At 32.3% G+C, this 20,919-nt stretch overlaps 1 protein-coding gene across 1 annotated transcript; it reads left to right on the forward strand.

Moving 5' to 3' along the window:
• Positions 1–16,668: 16,668 nt before the first annotated feature.
• On the forward strand, positions 16,669–18,192 carry LOC114265173 (zinc-finger homeodomain protein 8). Its single transcript, XM_028205932.2, has one exon. The coding sequence runs from the start codon at positions 17,022–17,024 to the stop codon at positions 17,946–17,948; it is 927 nt and encodes a 308-aa protein (XP_028061733.2). The 5' UTR covers positions 16,669–17,021; the 3' UTR covers positions 17,949–18,192.
• Positions 18,193–20,919: the final 2,727 nt, after the last annotated feature.

The raw sequence follows: 20,919 nt of genomic DNA on the forward strand, positions 1-20,919 counted from the left end.
TTTATTTTTTTATTTCACAAAAGTTAAAAAAGTCAAAAAACCTATCCCAAACGAAATTTTTTAGTCTCAGATTAAAATAATCAAAAAATTAAAAAGTCGAAAAATCAACCCACATCCTAAACAAACGCTATATATGATAGATTTTAAAAAGCTCACCAAATTAATTTGAAAAATGTTATATAAATTCATATTCATTTGAGATATTTGGTTAATTTTTTTTTTATCATTCTCTTGAATCTCTAGGTTGTTGAATTAGGACTTCTTCTAGAAAGTGACCTGTTCTAGAAAGTAAGGCTTCCTTTGGGAAGTTGCTATTTTAAGGGGAAATTACCCACAGGTTCCATGTGGAATATGTGGACACCATTTAATCTCATAACTTTTTGAGTACACCCAAAAGTCCTTTCCTCTCTCTCTCTCTGTTTTTTGCTTCCCTTCCTCTCTCGTTTTTTTTTTCTGCATTTTTCTCTCATCGTCTTTGTCATGGACGACGACCGGTGATCATGTCTTTCTTCATTGATCGGGGTTCACTGATAACCTCCAACCATCGAAATCAACTCGTGACTTCACTCTCACCGACGATGAAGATGATATATTTCCGACGAAGAAGATGATATATTTCCGACGAAGAAGATGAGTGGATCTACTTAGATCTGATGTAGATCTACATCAGATTTCGCTAGATCTAAACAAAAACTAATTGCCGGAGTACAATCCTCTCTCTACATGCGCCTTTCTCCTTCGATCTCTTTTTTTTTTTCTCTGCTATACACTTCTGTTTTTCTGTTCTAATGGAGAAAATTTTCGAATTCTGAACAAGCAGTTTTCGAGTTTTAGTTACAGGCGGTGAAAACTGTAAAATTTTGCAGTTTCAAATTTTTTTTGTGCTGGAATGAATCATGGTATAAAACTGTAAAATTTTACAGTTTCATAACATGTTTTTCAGTTTGATTAATAAGGATAGATGCTTAATAGATTTTTGTTTTGAAACTGTAACATTTTACAGTTTCAAAACTTACTTTTCAGTTTGATCACTATTTAGAGATTATTTGCTTGAACCTTACAAAAATTGAAAAATAACATATGTTTTCCCCATTGTTGCTGTTTTTTGTCGTTTCATTTTTTTTCCTTTTAGTTTATCAATATTTAGCACATTTTGCTATATTTTTTTTGCTATAATTTATCCATTTATTCTTTTTTTTTCGGGCAATATTCTAGACATTCCGGTGAGTCTCCAGTGATGTTCTTAACGTCCAGTGAACGTTCTGAACATTCCGGCGACTTTCATTAACGTTCTTAACACTCCGGCGAACTTCCGGCGAAACTCCGGCGACTTCCCGGTGATACTCTGGCGACTTCCCGGCGATGTTGAACATTCCGACGAGTCTCCAGCGACCATTTGACGGAAGTTCTACGGTAGTAAGATGTGAACAGTGTCTGTAAATTAAAAAAAAAGAAAAATAATTTTTTGGTAACAATTAAAAATGTATTGGACTAATTTGTGCAAGTATTTTGTTTTAGGATTAGCTGGGTTTTGAACTTGGTACATGGGACTTATCAGTAAGTTCCCCCTATTTTAATAGGCTATTTTAGTTTTTAGCTATTTTAGTCGGCAAAAATTTTTGTATTTGGGAAGATGATTAGATTTTTTTTATGGTTGGATGTAATGTTTGTGAAAGAAAAAGTGAAATAATTATGCGTTTAATGTGATATTTTGTTTTATTAGCTATTTTAACTTATTTTGCCTTTTTGTGAATTTTAGCCTAAACTAGACTATTTTTTTTCTTGCCAAACACCCCCTAAGTTAAAAATTATTTCCTAACTTTTGATTTATTTAAATCAAAATATGTTGTACATTTTATATATATATATATATATATATTTTTAAAAAATATTTTTTAATTATCTTCCTAAAACAACTCTATTTTTATGTGAACAGAGCATTTTAGTTTCAACAATGATTCATCCCACTAAAAACATCACCACTAATAGCACTAATGCATTAAAAAAGTAAAAAAAAACAAAAAAAAACACAACTCCAAGACCAAAACATCACATCATTAATGACGGGACCCACTGTCACCTAATTAGTGGGAGCACTAATTAGTGCTCCCAAGCATTTTTCTTTTAGTTTAGTGCGCATCTGAATTGTCAGGACGAGTGTTAAAGTGGTGCAGAGTTCCCTCCCTTCCTCTGCCAAAACTTTGACAAATTAAAGGTTTGTTGCAGTAAAAGCTTCAGTGTTGCAGGTTCGGTTTTCCTCCAAAATGAGCTAAAATTATCACCTGGCTTATTTTCATTTTTTTAAAAATCTATTTTAAAAAATTTTACTTTCTTATTTTTTGTATTTTTTTATTTTTACTGAATTTTTTTAATATTTTAAGTAATTTTTTTACTTTTTAAACACATCTAACATAAATAAACCTAAAAAATAAAAAAATTATAAAAAAAATATTTTAAAAATTCACTAAATACCAAAATTACAAAAAAAAATACAACAATTCAGTACATATTTTGTATTTTTATGTATTTATTAATTTTTAAAAATATTTTTTCACAAATTTTTTACTTTTTAGATACATCTAAGTAATGTGCATCTAAAAAAAATAAAAAAAAATGTTTAAAATTTTAAAAATATTCACTAAAAACAAAAAAAATACGAAAATTAAAAAATTCAGTTTTCAAAAAACTTAATCCAGAAAACTCAAACCAAACACACTGATTACTCTTTAAACTTCGTTTATGACGTAGGTTGATTTTTTAATTTTTTTATTATTTTAATTTAGAATTTAAAAAAAATTGGGAATAAGTTTTTTTAATTTTTATGAAAAAAATAAAATAATTATAATTTAAATATGATATTTTATTTTATTTTTTTAGCATATTTTAATTTTTTAGGACTAAAATAACAAAAAAAAACTCATGTCAAACATAATATCAGTGAAAGATTTTAGAGAAATATTACATAACCCTCGTTTGGTATAAGTTAAACGGGGGCTTTTTGGTTAAAATAACTACAAAAAAATAAAATGTCACATTTAAATCATAATTATTTTATTTTTCTCTTATAAAAGTCAAAAATGTCAAAAAAACTTATTCCAAATGAAACTTTTTAGTGCCATATTAAAATAGCCAAAAAGTTAAAAAGTTAATCCACAATCCAAATGAATAATAGATTATTAAAAAATTAATGACTTAATTAATGAGAAATTTTATAAATATTAATAATTAAATTTATAAATTTTTAGTTTTTTCCTGACATTATTGGGATGTAATAACTCCAAAATTTTGCCCTATTTGGTTATCTATTGGTTGTCAAAATCATATTTTAAGTTTTTAATTTATATTTTTTTTAATATTTTGATTAATCTAATTTAGATGTAGCCCACAAATCAAATATTTCTGAAAAATATTTTAACAATTAAATAAATATAAAATATATAAAATCATTTATTTTTTGTATTTATTAATTTTTTTTGAAGATTTATTCACAAATATTTTACTTTTTGAATACATCTAATCTAGATTAGAAGTATCTAAAAAATAAATAAAAATGGTCAAAATATTTATAAAAAAAAAAACTATAAAAATAATTGAGAGAGAGATTTATGATCTGGATTGGGCCGTGGTAATGGCCGGACAGATTTGGGCCGGACAAGATTGGGCCGAGGTAGCGCGGTCCTGTGCTGAAAGGATTTGCTCGGTTAAGGCAAGGCGTGGTTGGACCGAGCTACATAGCTGCATGGTATAGAGGCCAGTCAAGTGAGATATCCGGCACCAGGAAAGGCGTGGTTGGACCGGGGTTCATGAGTTAGCCCGGCAGGAAGGCCGACGGCAAACCAGCATGAGCTGTCCCGAGCTCGGCTTTGCTGGGATACAGCCGAGCTCGGTCCTCATTAAGCGCGACGAGCGGATCATTCTGGCCAGTTGCATAGCACGGCCGTTGATAGCCGAGAAGATGCAGCCCGGCTGCCGAGCTCCCAGTAGAGTGGGCTTGCAGTTTGGTTAGGTGGTGTTCAGCAAGATTTGTGCTGACAGATGGGATAGCAGCACCACGTGTCGAGAGACGGATGGGAGTAGATTTGGGGCGCAGAAGGTATATAAGCGAGTCTGCGCCCCCCATACGCGGACAGATGAACATTTGGTGAGACATACACTAAACACTCTCCCTTCTCTCTATCTATCCCCTGTGTGTGTTCTAACTTGATCGTCGAAGGGGTTTTCCGGCCACACACCGCCGGGTAGCTCATCGTTATTTGCTCGCAGGTGATCGGACAGTAACGGAGCTCGGAAGAAAGGAATACGGGCTTGCTTGAATATTTGCTCCCCGTACAATAATAATAAAAAAATCCGAATTAAAAACTCAAAATCTGATTTTGAAAGGTGGATAACTAAACAGAGTATACTCTCCGAGTTTACTCGGTAATATTTTTTTTTCCACAAGATAATGATTTGTACGTTAATAGTTAGATTACAATGCATTTCGACGTCTCTCCATTAACTCAACCTAAAACGTCACTCATATTAGATATTTTATCAAATTTAAAGTAAAACCTTGATATGATACGAAGCACTCTAACCCTTTTATCAAATCTGGCTAGTTGATCGGCTAATAAATGCTCCCTTCATATGATAAAAAAAAGTATTACTCCATTTGATACCAAACTAAAGAAACAATTGGAGCATCGTTTTCATTAGTTTTTCATCAAAAATTTGATAAAGAATTGGAGATGGTCTAAGTACCCTCTCTCTATGATCACTTAGGCAATTGTTTGGAGTTAACTTGGTAATAATAGGATGGGTATACACAATTTTAAAATTTTCTTAAATAATTAAACCAAATTGATTGAATACTTTTCAGAAGATAAAAAAAAAAAAACTTCTTGTGACAGAAACTGGTATTAAAATTTTAAAAATAATAATTTTTATATTAACTAATTGTATTGCATTAAACAAAACAAAAAAAAAAAATGAAGGAAGCCTCAGCTCCCACACAACCTTCTGGATCCATCATTGATATGGGTTTATTTAGTATAATTTTTCTAAAATTGAAATTTGATAATAAGAAAATAAAAAATAAAAATATTTGTTTAAAATTTTAAAATAATTTTTAACTTATTTAAATTATTTATATCTTATAAAATTAAAATTAAAAAAATAACGTGTTATAAATTCACAAAATTAAAAAATAGATATATATTATTAACAACTTCAATAAACAAGGCCAAATAGTGCATTGAGGCAGTCCAATGGCAATTGAAGGGCAAGGCAAAGAACAGAAAGACATGGATCATGGATCACAACATGGGTCAAATTATTGCTGGTCCCCAACACATCACTTTTGGCATTTTTTGAAGCATGATAATTAATTCATGGCTTCCATATATTCTAAATATTCAACAAGCTTCATATAATTTTTTTTTTGGGTAAAGATTTGAAGCTTCATATAATTAATAGTATAAAATTTGATTTTAAATATATATATATATATATAAAAGATTGAAGTAGCATAAAAATATCTAAATAACTACTTAAAATTATCATCAAAAGAAGTTTACTCACAAAGTAAAAATAAAATATAATAATACCACATTATTTGCGACTCTTGATATAAAAAATTAATAATAAAATAACACATAATATAATAGATTTAAGGGAAAATTACAAATAAAACCCAAAGGTTTAGCGTGTTTTACAAATTAAACCCCAGGTTTTTAATTTTGACAATTAGAACCCTGTAATTCATTCTGTGTCACAATGTAAGCCCTCGTCCATCTCCGTTTCATGAAGTAACGGAGAAAGCCACTTTTGGCGCATAAACCAACCAAAAACGACGTCGTTCCTTATTAGACCTATCTAAAAGCCCCCAAATCTAGAATTTCACCAATTAGGGCTACAATTTGTCCTAATTTCTTCGATTTCGTCGATTTAGGGGCAAAGGGATTGCTGTGATTTGGAAGAAAATTTAGACCTGAGTTTGAAGTACTGCTGGTTACTGTTATTTGGAGTGGTGGTAAGTGATTTATACAATTTGTTTTGTTTCTTTCTTCTTGTAATTTCTTTCTTCTTGTAATTTGTATATGAAATTTTGTTTTTTCTTTTTCTGATTCTGTGAATAAAGTAATGGCAAACTCTATGTGTCACGACCCAAACCCGTCCCTATGGGTTTGGCACCGTAACCGGCCAGTAATCCGAGATTACCGAAGGCCTGCTTAACAGTAATACAATAATACAGAGTACAGGGGTCTGGCGGAAGCCAATACAGTAAATAAACAATGTCCAATGAGCTGTGACAGTCTGTATGCAAAAAGACTTTTCATTCAAATATATACGGTTAGACAAAACAGTATATACATATATACAATCACTCGGTCAGGGACCTAATCCCTATTAAACAGTACAGTACAGTAAACAAACAGTTACAGGGACAGAAGGGGGAACTAAAACACCCCTAAGCCAAAACTTGACAGGCTCGGAACCTCGTAGTGAGGCACATAGGTTGGCTCGACAAAACGGGAGTTTACCCCGGCGCTCCTAGCTGTGGTCTGGTGCCTGCACACCTACATATATATATGAACAGTGAGCTAAAGCCCAGTGAATAACACAATGCGTAAATGGGTTAAGAATGAATGTCCTTACAGTAATGAAAACAGTTCATTAAATCAGTATTTCAGTCGTTCAGTCAGTGCAGTCATATGTGGTATATCCATTAGCATAACAGTACAGTAAACAGTAGGTCTTAAAAGACCGAGCAATAAATGATGGCCATCAGTCAGTAACAGTAGTGGTTCCAACGAGGGAACCGACAGAGATCTCTGTAACAGTATCAGTAAACAGTAGGTGCTAAGGATGCCACAATACAGTTCAGAATATAGGACATACATTCGTTCAGTTAACAGTAATCAGTTCAGAAAGCAGTACAGTTCAATTGTTCGGAAGATAATCATTTTGAACATATCTTTACACAGTTGTTACTCACAGAGTTCTGGGCTACAGTAAAGCTAGAGCGCGTCCCCAATCGCCAACCCTTCACAGTTACAGATTGAACACACACTAAGCTACACAGTTGGGAAAATAATAACTTAATCCCTAATTGCCTCGGTGTGTTCTACATCTATATCCTCAATAAGATGCCTTAAACTAGGCCTGAGAATGCCTAGAATAAGATGAGGATGCAAAGATGCACTTGAAAAACATTCTTAGACTTATCAGAAAACAGGGGTCACGCTCGAGCGTAGGTTGAACCGCTCGAGCGGACATGCAAACAAAGGATTCGCTCGAGCGTAGACTTACCCGCTCGAGCGTTCTGCAAAACAGTTAAAAGTGCTGGATAGGCGGAAATCACGCTCGATTGGGCGCTCGACACCCGCTCGAGCATGAGACACAACGTCCCGCTCGAGCGTCAATTATTCCGCTCGAGCGGACTTCAAAACAGAACAAAATGCTGGGAGCACGATTTCCACGCTCAAGCGCCAGTCACCCCGCTCGAGCGTGAGTCCAAATTCTGGAAATTCCATATTTGAACCTCAAGCTCAAAACCAAGTTTTAAACCATAAATTTCGATCCTCTTGGGCCAATTTTCCAGAAAACACACTCAAAACTCATACTTAATATGATTCAAAGCTTAATTTGTGAAATCAAGGCCCAAGGGTGTTTCAAATAAATCCAATTCAAACCAATTTCCATAAATATGAAGAACATGCAAACATGCATGAATTTAACTCATTTCAAAGCTTCAATTTGATGCTCTAAGGAGCCAATTGTTCCAAAAACAAGATGAAAATAAGGACTTAACATAACCATGAGCATGCATGAAACAATTCTCCATGGAATCAACTCAAATTCAACAATTCGAACATGCATGCATGGAATGAGCTCTAATTCAACATTTTTTGAACCAAATCATGACTTAGTCCTACAATGAAGTATGAAACATGCAAGAACTAGCTCAATGATAACAATAAGAAGATGAGTTCCTACCTTAGTCTTGTATTCAAGGTTTAGGAGCTCAATTATGAAATCAATCTTCAATTCATCAAGCAATTTTACAAGTAAACTCAATTCTCTCACTTCCCCCTCTCTATGGCCGGTTGAACAAGGAGAATGGACTGATGAAATGTTTTGATTCAATGTGTATACAAGGTCAAGCCTAAAACAAGGTTTGGTGTAGTGGCCTACTCAAGGGCAAAGTTGTAGTTAAGTCAAACTATGCAATTTAACTTACTCTAATCTAATTTTATCATTCCAAATCGGTTTTCGGATAACTATACCATAAATCACATAAATTACGTTAATCACAAAACACTAATCGGTTTCCGGTTCGGCCGCCGATAAGGCCTTCAATTAGCAGTTTAAACACTAAAATACGAACAGATCAAATAAACAATCAACAGATAGAATTACAATTAAACATATATACTCCGTCAAGTTAGTTCCAGTTTTCAGTCAATCAGTTCAATATTTAAATCAGTTCAATTATTAGTCATAATCAGTTCAGTTTAACGGTAATCGATGGTTATTCGGTAAACAATGACGAGGGTTATTACACTATGTTTGTATCTTATTTTATTGCATGGGTATGTGTGTGTGTTGGTTACTTTAATGTCTTGGATGCTTTACGAAATTTTTTATCTCCATTAATGGACCACGGCATTAACTGAGTGGTTGGACCACTGCATTGACTGAGTGATGGACTACTGATTTATCAAATTGTATACCTCCATTTTTGGTCCCATGCCACTTGTTCAATCCATTGATTTTTTATGCATTTTTTTTTTGTGATATATTTTTTTATTTGTGAATGTAGCAATGGATGATATAAATATGAAATTAGTTTTACATTATAGTAGGTATTTTGTAGATAGTAATGGTGGGCCTAGGAGTTACTTTGGGGGTAAAGTACATGTGTTTAATACTGTTGATGTTGATAGGCTCTGCAAACACATTAGAATTATTTGTTGAGCATCATGTGCCACACAATATAGACACCCCTCACCCTGTTTTGTTCCTTACCGATGTCCGTATAAATGATGATAGAAATGCTCAATATCCTCAGTCTCATAACCATGAAAATGAAGCAAACAGTGAAGATGCGAAAAATGACAACTCATCAAATAGTGATTTCATAGCTAGTACTGAAGGTGAGGATGACCCTACTGATGATAATATCATGTTTTATGGTAATGTAGAGAAGGAACCAAATGGAAAAGGAGGCAATGCATTTGAGGAATATGTTATGAATGATGAGGATTCACCTAAGAAGGAATTATTAACCCCTGAAGGATCTGATGAGGAGGGTAATGGGAAGCCAAAGTACACTGAATTTAGGCCTAAGTTTGATATGGCTAATTTTAAAATTTAAAATTGGAATGTTATTTAATAATGCCATTGAATTTAAAGATGTTGTGAGGGAATATGCAGTGAAAGGAGGCTATGATGTCAAATTCACTAAAAGTGAGACATGGAAGGTTCAAGTCAACTATAGTGATGGATGTGAGTGGAGGCTTTATGTTAGAACACATTATAAATTAAGACATACAAACCTACACACACTTGCAACAAAAGTTACAAGAACATACAAGTAACTAGCATCTAAGTATGTGAACAAATTCAAGACCACCCCTACTTGGAAAATAAATGAATTTAAGGACATTGTGAAAGATGACTGTGTTATAAAAGTATCCAAAATGAAATATTACAGAGCTAGGAAACAAGCATTGGTGCAACTTAAGGGAACAAATGCTGAACAATATACAAAACTGTGGGATTATGCTGCTGAGTTGATAAAGGACCAATCCAGGTTCAAGAGTTGACATTAATGTATGGAGGGCTCAACTTCAAATCAAGCCTAGGTTCCAGAGAATGTTTGTGTGCCTTGATGGAATCAGAAGAGGGTTTTTAGCTGGTATGAGGCCGTTGATTGGCTTGGATGCTTGTCATTTGAAAGGACCCTGTCAAGGACAATTGTTTGCTGCTGTGGGATGGGATGGAAACGACATGATGTATCCAATTGCTTGTGCAGTGGCTGAGAGTAAGAATAAAGAAAGTTGGACTTGGTTTGTAGAGAATTGTTTGAATGTATTAGCACAAGTGCAGAGTATGGATGGACCTTTATCACTGATCAACAAAAGGTATATTTATGTTTAATGGGTTTTTCATTATTCTGTTATGTTCCTTAATGTTTTTCATTATTCATGATTTTGACATTTATGTTTTGCAGGGACTAGTTCCAACTCTTGAAGAATTGTGCCTTGAAGGCCATTATAGGTTTTGTGTCAGACATCTTTATGCAAATTTTAAAAAGGAGTTTAGAGAGAAGGAGCTAAAGAGTTGTGTATGGAAAGCTGCAAAGGCATATACAAGGATTGATTGGGAAAAGCATATGACTAAGTTGCATAGTATAGACAGTAGAGCATATGATTGGATGATGAGACTTAATCCAATTCAGTGGTGTAGGCATGCATTCAATCCCAGAACAAAGTGTAATAGATTGTTAAACAATATTTCAGAGTCTTTTAACAATTGTGTCTTACCAGCTAGAGATAGATCCATCCTCACCATGTTAGAGTGGATCAGGAGGGCTTTGATGGTGAGGCTACATGAATGTAGGGACAAAATGATGAAGTATCAAGGGCCAATATGTGCAAATATACAAACTAAGATTGAGAGGTCAAAGGTAAAATCTAGAGTATAGATACCTACTTGGTCAAGGGGTGCTCTATTTGAAGTTAGATATGGAGTAAATGGTTATGTTGTCAACCTAGAGAATAAGACATGCACTTACTTCAAGTGGGATCTAACTGGAATCCCTTTGTCCTCATGCTGTGGTTGCTATTTTCTTTCAAAAAGAGAGAGTTGAGGATTATGTGCATGTGGCTTTCAAAAAAGAGACCTACTTGAGAACTTATGAGGCACTAATAAATCCACTTAATGGCCAAGATCAGTGGCCTAAGACAGGTTGTTAGCCTTTACTTCCTCCTAAGTTGAAAAGGCCAACCGGTAGGCCTTAAAAGCAGAGAATTAGATACCCAGATGAGCCTCAGAACCCATTCAAGTTGCAGAGGAAGTGTACCAGCCTGAAATGCTCCAAGTGTGGTGTACATGGGCATATTCAAAGAACATGCAAAGGGCCTGTCAAAGGTAAAAAGGATAGAGCTGCAAGTTCATCAAAAAATGTAAGTAATATATTGGTATGCTCTACTTGTAATTGATCTCCATATATGCTCAAACTGTGGTTTAACAATTTTTTGTTAACAGGTGAGGACTCGACAAACTTTCATGAGATTCAGATCAGATGCAATATCTGGGAAAGCATCAACTGGTGACAACATGGACAATAGCAGCAGCCACCATAAAGGACATTAACACCAGCAGCAACCATGAGAAGAGATGAAGTTGAACAGGTCTTAGGTAGTTAGGCCAGTGTTAATAGAGACATAGTGAACTGAATGTTGTAATTATGAATTGGTTTTTTTTGTAATGGTCATGTGACCTGAAGACAGATTATGGATGGTGAACTGCTTCTTTTTGTAATGATGAAAGATGTATATTGGTTTGGAGCAATAGATGGATGGTTATTATACATGGTTGACATCAATGATGTACCCAATTGGATGGTTATTATATATGCTTGGAATGTGTTGTATATTGGTTTGGAGCAGGTTGAACAATGGTTACTAATATGTTTTTTACATGCTTGGTTTTTTACATGCTTGGAACAAGTTGAATAGGCGGAACAGGTTGACCAATTGAATGGTTATTATACATGCTTGATTGTGCTGTCCATTGGTTTGAAATAGGTTCAACAATGGCTTTTAATCTATTTTTTACAAGCTTGTAATCTGTTTTCCCTTCACTTGGACATTTTATCAAACACATTCAGAGCATTGGCTTTGCAAATGCATCAAATTCATTAGAAAATGTATACAACCAAACAAACATTATCACAATCCAAATACACATTACAAACAAAACAAAGATTTTTCATTTCATTCAAAATTATACATTAAGTTCACATTGGCAAGTGCATAGTTGCATTACATTTCCTAAACTAGAAATGCTAACTACCTTGCTAACTAGCTAACTAACCAACCTACATTCCCTAACTGGTCACTATTAACATTCCAATTACAATCACTGCAACAATCAATACACCTACAATCCATTTCTGTCTACAGCGATAAGTTTGAACATCCTTCTTCAATCTTGCAATCTCAGTTATCATTTCCTCTAAGCTTGCAACCTTTTCCACCAACTTCGGCAACACTTGTCTACCATGAGGATAAGTAGGTGGATCATACCAATAGAAAAAGTCACAAGCCCCGTTTTTCTGGAAAAAAAAAATACAAATAAATAAATAAATTAAATTAAATAAATAAAGTAAATAAATTACAAAATTCTAATCAAAGTCAAGTTTTAGGAAACAACAATATACGCAAACTTTATATTATTCACAGGACTGGGAAACTTACTCCATAATTTGGACAACCAAGAAACCTCCTAGCTGGGTTCGCATGGGTCCATGAAGTTCGGATTCTTGCTCTCATTCCACAACTGCAACGAGTCGATTCACCCCAATTGTTTCCACTCCAACTGTTTCCTTCACTCATATTTCGTAATGGCTGAAATGGAGTTTCGTTCAGTAGTGGATTCGTCGTTCGTATTGCCCTAAGTCGACGAAATCGAAGAAATTAGGGCAAATTGTAGCCCTAATTGGTGAAATTCAGGATTTGGGGACTTTTATATGAGTCTTATAAGGAACGACGTCGTTTTGGGTTGGTTTAGGCACCAAAAATGGCTTTCTCCGTTATTTCATGAAACAGAGATGGACGGGTGCTTACATTGTGACACAGAATGAATTACAGGGTTCTAATTGTCAAAATTAAAAACTTAGGATTTAATTTGCAAAACACGCTAAACCTTGGGTTTTATTTGTAATTTACCCTAAATTTAACTATTCAAATATAATTATTTAATTCAAGACAATTCAACAACTATCATACATTCGTGTTGTGAAATTTATTATTGAATTTTTGTTCTTATGATAATACCATCTATTAGTTGTGAATGTTTGTGCGGCATTGAATTTCTTTTCAAAATCAATTGTGAACTTTTGGGGGGTGGGACTTGAAAGCTAGCCAAAAAGTGGTCCCAAACCATTGAAGACAACATAGAAGGATGAGTAATGTTAGAAATCTAAAAAATTTTATTAAAATTCTATCAAATGTTTTATATGGATGGATCTCACACTTATGTGAGATATTTAGCAGAATTTTTAATAAAATTTTAGAGTCTCTAACATTTTTGAAGGAAATAACTAACTCATTGAATATTAATGTTTTAATTCAATGAGTTTATTTTATTTTAAGTTTTGACAAATTTTTATTTCATTGAGTTTTTGTTATTATTTAAATTCTGTGTACCATATTTCAACTTCTGAAACTTCAACTCCATTTCTAACACCCATTTCTTAGATTTTCCTTCTTTCTAACACACCTCAAAAGAAAATTCAAATCTTGGGTCAGTGTGTTTGGTTTCAATTTTTTGAGTTTAGTTTTTTGAAAATTGATTTTTTTATTTTTTGTATTTTTTGTATTTTTATTTTTAGTGAATATTTTTTAAATGTTAAGCAATTTTTTACTTTTTTAGATGTACCTTATTTAAATGTATCTAAATAATAAAATATTTATGAAAAAATATTTTTAAAAATTAATAAATACACAAAAATATGAAAAATATACTGAATTATTATTTTTTTGGGTATTTTTTGGTATTTAGTGTTTTTTTTTATAAAAAAAAATCACAAATATTATACTTTTTAAGTGTATTTATGTTAGGTGTGTCTAAAATTTTTTTTAAAAAAATTGCTTAAAATATTTTAAAAAATTCATTGAAAACATTAAAATACGAAAAATAAAAAAGTAAAATTTTCTAAAAATAATTTTTTAAAAATCAAAACCAAGCAAGCCGATTGCTTTGCTGCAGAAAATAAATAGAAGGGCTCTCTCTTTTTATAGTTGAATAACCAGCATACCTGAAAGCTGTAATATAACTTATTTACCTATGGTAGTAGTCAAGAGCAAAATCAAAAATTTTGTCTACAAGTTAAGGTGTGTGTATAAAAAATAAAAAATAAATAAATAAGAAGAAGAAAAAGAAAGATAAATTACAAATATAAATTTTGAGTTTGCTTAAAATATAAATTATTTCTTATAATTCTGAAAATTATAAATATATTTCTAGTCAAAATTTGTCATTTAACAAAATTGACAGAAAAATAATATTCTTACCTATCCTATATACAACAATGAATTACTAAAACTGTTAAATGAAAAATATCATAAAAAAAGAACTTATCTTAAATTGTGTCAAACAAACAAGGGTTTGAAATTATCATTACATACTTAAAAAAAATTAGAAGTAAATATATGAATTATAATTATTCTGGATGTCACCTGCATTCAGTGCACAAATGATGACGTTCAAGTCTTGACGACGATAAAAAATGAGGTGTCTATAAAGTCTAGTGGCTATGTTGTTTTAAATGCATAAGACTTTGTTTCTTTTGCTCAACGAACAAATTTTTCTGTTTATATGTACATGAAGTGACGTGTAAATACTGGATCTTTTGACGTTACTCATATGTTTATAAAAATTTAAGATTATCTATCCCATGTATATTCTCACAGCTCGGTGGACTATGCATATTTTATGCATTTGCTTTCGCAATCCCTAATTATATATTATTATGTTAAGAGTCCTTTGGTAATCTAAGGATTAATGGTCGGTTACGACGCTAAATTTATAGGAGCGGGTTTGGATTGTGACAATAATGCACACCCTCAAAATAGTGTATTATATGTATGACATTTGTGGGATTAATTACCACAAATGTCAAAAATAAATCTTTTTAGAGTCAACCAAAAAAAAAAACATAACTAAACAACATAAAAATTAGAGTAATGGTATAAATTCTAATTAATATACCAACTAACATACCAACTATAAGATGAAAAATGGTATAAATCCCAAATAAATTATCAAATTTTTTACCAAACCTCTTATATGGGTCCATACCTATGTGAAAGGTTTGATAGAAAATTTAATAATTGATTTAGTGATGCTAGGGACCCAAATAATTTACCAAATTTTCTACCAAAGTTCTCACATAAGTGTAAGACCTACACACATGTAAGTTTGTGTGGGTCCCACACCCATATGAGTGCTTTGATAGAAAATTTGATAAATTATTTGGGGTCTATAACATTTTCCTAATTTATTTGGAGTCTCTAGTATAACTCTTATAAGAAATACTTATGAATTTCACAACTTCACATGGGTCCCACTCAATATCTAGTTAATGTGTCAGAGCATCTCCAACCCATATTCCATATCTTCAAATATGGAGGATCCTCTCTAAAAAATAACTCTAACCCATCCTCTATATCGAGGAGGATGAATTGATCCGCTAAATATAGAGGGAAGATGAAAAAATGGAAGAGACTCTAAAACACTATTCACTCTATATTTCTTAATTATATTCGAAATAACTTTTAATGTGTAAATTTAATTTTTATAAAAATGACATCAATAAAAAGTATAAAATCATACCTTTAAAATGAGTATAATATTAAATATGTTTTACAAAAATTTTAAAATTAAATATTTATTAATGAACAAAAATTACTTTTTGATTGGAGTTTGAATGAAGGAAATAAAGGTTTGTGGTTGGAGTTTGAATGAGTAGTGACCTCCTCTATATTTACTTTTTGAATAAAAAATATTATTTCCATCCTCTTTTGAAGAGGATGTGGTTGGAGATGCTCTTAGGTAGAGTTGTTTTGGAAATATAATTAAAGAGTAATGTTAAGGATATCAAATTTTCTATCAAATAAATGACCAAATATTTCATATGGATGTGAGGTAATGCGGACCCTACACTCATGTTAGATATTTGGTCATTTATTTGGTATAAAATTTGGGATCTATAACATTTCGGTGACGCTACAGGCACCAACTAGTGGTATGACATTATTATTGACCTTACCTATTATAGAAATTATAAATACTCAAAATTTTTAAAATTGTGCCACATCATCTGTCACTGTGCATATAGTATTATTCATAATATTTTTTATATCATAATAAATCATAACTAACACTATATATAATTAACACCCCCAATAAATCATATTTAACACCAAAACAGCTGTGGGTTGGGTTGGGAAGCGGGTTGACTTTTGATTTTTTGACTTTTTTTATTATTTTAGTCTGTGCTAAAAAGTTTGGTGTGGGAAGAACTTTTTGACTTTTTAAACTTTTTTTGTGAGAAAATAGTGTAATGATTATGGAGTGGCTGTGATATTTTATTTTTTATAACTAAAATACCCTATTTTATCTTTTATAACTAAAATAATTTAAAAAAAACCTAATTTAGCTCTTCCCAAAAGTGTATCATAGATTTCCCAATAATTTTTAAAAAAAAATCATGAGTGATACGATTTTTCAATTGAAAAATGTTTGAGGGCCACAATTTTTGTGGTCACAATGGCTTAAAACTGTCAAAACGATGTCGTTTTGGTATGTTTTGCACCCAAAACGACGTCATTTTGACAATTTTAAGCCATTATAATTACAAAAATTGTGACCTTCTAGCATTGTTATTTTCAATTGTAAGTAAAATAGGCTTATTTATTACAAGCATGACATAACATCCAAACCCCAAGTAGGGTCAGGAAACTAACCATGGATTAGAACCCAAGTTAAAAGTACAAAAATAAATAATAAAAAAAAATGGTTAAGAAGGACAACCACAAAACCCAGATTTTTATTATCTACAGTCATCACTACTCATCATCATCATCATCTCCAAAACCACCACTATCTTCTCTCTCTCTCTCTCTCTCTCTCTGCCTAGCCTCCTCTTCTTCCATTTCTCTTTCTTCCATGGATAAAGACCTCTCTGTTTTGAGCAAAACCCTAACCCTAATTCTAATCAGCTGTTAAATTCTGTTGATGTTTCATCCATGGAAACTGCCACAGCCACCCCCACAACCACCGGCATCGCCGCCGCCACAGTTAAAACCCCAGAACCAGAAACCGAAGCTCCGACCCGGGTGCAACCCACCAAGCCTTTATCCTCCACCAACGGCGTACTCAAGCGCCACCACCACCCTCTCCACCACAACCACCACCTGAATGGCCCGCCGCCGCCGCCGCCGCCGCCTGCGGTGGCTGCTTACAAGGAATGTCTCAAGAACCACGCCGCCACCCTGGGCGGCCACGCCGTCGACGGCTGCGGCGAGTTCATGCCCTCCCCCACCTCCATCTCCACCGACCCCACCTCGCTAAAATGCGCCGCCTGCGGCTGCCACCGCAATTTCCACCGCCGCGAGCCGGAAGACCCACCACCACCCTCCACCGCCCAACACGTCATCGAGTACCAACCGCAGCACCGCCACCACCCTCCGGTGCTACCGCGCAGTCCTAATTCAGCATCTCCGCCGCCGATCTCCTCCGCCTACTACCCATCAGCACCCCACATGCTCCTCGCTCTCAGTGCCGGGTTATCGGGGCAAGTACCGGCGGAAAACAGACCGGTAAATTCATCCGGGGCGGGTAACCCAAATGGGCGGAAGAGACATAGAACGAAATTCACGCAGGATCAGAAGGAGAGGATGCTGGAATTTGCGGAGAGAGTTGGGTGGAAGATGCAGAAGAAGGACGATGAAGTAATCGCCGAGTTCTGCAGCAATGTTGGAGTCGGCAGAGGCGTTTTCAAGGTTTGGATGCATAACAATAAAAGCACTTCTTCTGGAAAAAAATTGGATTCTAACAATCAAAACAGCAATGGAATTAACACCATTAACAACCACCATCACCACCACCATGAGACTGTAAATTATGGTGGTGGAAATGCTGTTGGTACTAATGGGTCTTCTTCTTCTTCTTGATCTTTGATGATGATGATGATGGAGAAACTAGTAGGAATGAGAGAGAGAGAGAGAGAGAGAGAGAGAGAGAGAGAGTAGGTGGTCTTAGTTTGCTCATTTGTTTAATTAAAATCAATGATTAGTGATCACTTTATTGAGGATTAACAAATGAGAGACTGTTCTAAACAGGGAATTTACTTTGTTCACTTTCTATTTATCCATCTGTTTTCTTTCTTAATTATCTTAATTAAATTTTCATTTTTAATTCGTCTTGTCCTCCTACTTTCTTTCTCTCTTGGGATTTATGGTTGATGTGTCATGAACTTTAATGTTATTAATTTTGTTGAGCAAATTATACCAATATATTTTTAAAATTTTCATATTATGTCAACTTAATTCAATTATTAGCATATTAACATTTTTTTTTTGATAGATGAAATAGTTGTTGGTAAAATTAATATAATGAAAATTAAATAAACTAAAGGGTGATTTTTTAAAATATTTTTGATATTAAAATTTTATAAGATAAGACATAATATTTTTATAGTAATGATTTCTTAACATTTTTACATAAAAAATCCAACTTATTCCGACAGAAAAGTTTTGGTCTCGGCACAGAAATTTTTTTGGATCTTTCTTATTATACAAAGTTGAAGCGATATTTCACTAATTTTTTTAAAACTAAATTGATATAATTAAAAAAAAAAACAAATTAGAAGGATCTGGGAGCATAATTTGACCCCATTTTTTTATTTTATTCTCCCATGTCCTAAGGTATAATTTTTTATTTTATTTTTATTTTATTCTCCCATGTCCTATGGTATATCTCCTACTTTTTTCTCCTCTTTAGCATATTGTGTGGTGTTTGGCGTAGATTTAAATAAGTTTGGACCGTTTAAAAATTGATAATTTTAATTAATTATTTGACTTTTTATATAAAGTTGTACAAAATGTAAAAATTGTACATAAAAGGGAATGATTTCACAATTTGTAATAATTTTTTTTTTTTTTTTGGAATTATAAACTCAAGTTCTCAAATGGGTTTTTTTAACTTATTTTAATTTAGGTGCATGTGATATATATATATATTGTTTGTTGCAGTTTTTGTTTACAATTTATTAAGTAAAAATAATTTAAATAAATTTTTAAAAATTTATTTATTTAAAAACTGAAGAGTAATATTTTTTTAAAATTTTATTTTTATTTTCTGAATATAATTTTTTAAATTACCAGCCCAATTGGAGAGAGAGAGAGAGATATATGGGGTGTTCGTGTTGTCTGGGAGAAAGGAGCAGAAAAAAGTAATGAAACATGGGGAAGGTTACATATCGCCAGTATTATTTTAGTGCATCTTTATCTGCTTTCTTTATACTAACTTTTATCTTGTTAAAGAATGTTGAGATATTGATACGAGAGTTTCTCTTACAAGCTTGTTTAATTTGACGACTTGTAATAAGTACCTTTTTTTTTTTCTCTTTCCTTTTGCCTCTATCCTTGATGTTTTATTTGGTTAATTAATCAGAACCTGTGTATTGTTCTATAATTTTGGAAATTCAAATGAGGCCCTGTGTGTGTTATATAGGAGTAGTTTGACAACAAGCTAAAAAAGGTCAGTTTTTTTATTTTTTAGTCTTTTAAGAAAAAAGACCAGTTTTTTGTCAAAAAAATCACTAAAAAAGTCAAAAATAAAAATTAAATTTTTTACTAACTTTTCAAAGCATCACGGAATTATATTCCTTGATAATAACCCTTTTGTTCTTCGATATGAAGCATTTCTTATTCCAATTGTTAGCACTTCAGGGAGGCTTGCATTTCAGTAAACTTATACTACAACCTTTTTTTAAAAAAAAGTTATCTAGCAAAGTGTTTAAAATTTGAAAGCTACGAGTAAATTTGAAAGTTCACACATCAAATTTTTTTTTTGTATATATATATTTTTTTTAAGAGTAGCTGCACATCAAATTTAAATTTATATTTTGAACACTTTTTATATTCTGAACATTTTTGTAAATATATAGGGTATGTTTGGTTTGTGTTTTGAGATAAATTTTCAAAAAATTTTTTGTAGAGAGTTTAGAAATTTTTTTGGTTTGTTTGGTTGTATATTTAAAAATAGTTTTGGAGTTTGAGAGGTTGGATGATTTGATATTTTATTATAGTTGTGTGTGAGAGAAAAAATGATTCAGAATGAAAGAGGAAAGAGAAAAAATTAAACTGGAAAAATTTGATATTGTTTTTTATTTTAGTAGATAGTTGAATCAAACCAATAAATAGAAGGACAAAAATATTTAATCTCATGCTCTCTTTTTTTCATTAGTTAATAAAACAATATCTAGAACATTGCAATATAAAATTGATAATATTCCTAGTTTTAAAAATTCAGAAAAATTGATAATATTCTTAATTTTATTAAGCAGAATTTATTGGTTCAAAATTTTTTAAATAAAACCTGAACTACAATAACAATTATAAATAGGATTTTTAGGTAATTAACTTTTTATTTATTTATTTATTGAGAAATTGATTTGTTAGCCAATAAATTGAGTTTGTAAGCATTGCCAAATTGAGCCATATGTTCACATGTTGTTCTTTACTAGTCTTGAATTAATGCTCCATCTCATTTATCAAGTAATACTTGTTATGTGGTTAAAAAAAAACAAAAAAACAAAAGGTAATACTTGTTGAGGGTTTTTTTTTTTTTTTTTAATAAAAAAAAGTGAGTCTTTGGATTAATTTATATGTATTTCGATTAATCTCATTTTAAAATCTTTAAATTAATGATGAGACAATTGAACTCGAAATTTAGACCTTATCCTCAACTTTTTACCATTTGACTCTCTTTCTCTCAAATTTGTCAAAATCAAAAAATTATCATATTTTACTACTTTAATCAATTAAAATTAGGGATTGTTTGGAATAATTTACAAAAGTCAAAAAATTATTCGTTTGGCAAGAGCTAAACGGGGTTTTTTTTGGCTATTTTAGCCACAAA

This window comes from Camellia sinensis, chromosome 4 (genome assembly GCF_055761805.1).
Source record: "Camellia sinensis isolate YWXY chromosome 4, ASM5576180v1, whole genome shotgun sequence".
Lineage (NCBI taxonomy): Eukaryota > Viridiplantae > Streptophyta > Magnoliopsida > Ericales > Theaceae > Camellia > Camellia sinensis.

Coding starts and splice junctions, on each gene's coding strand:
- LOC114265173 (XM_028205932.2), top strand. CDS start 17,022: ATGGAAACTGCCACAGCCACCCCCACAACCACCGGCATCGCCGCCGCC.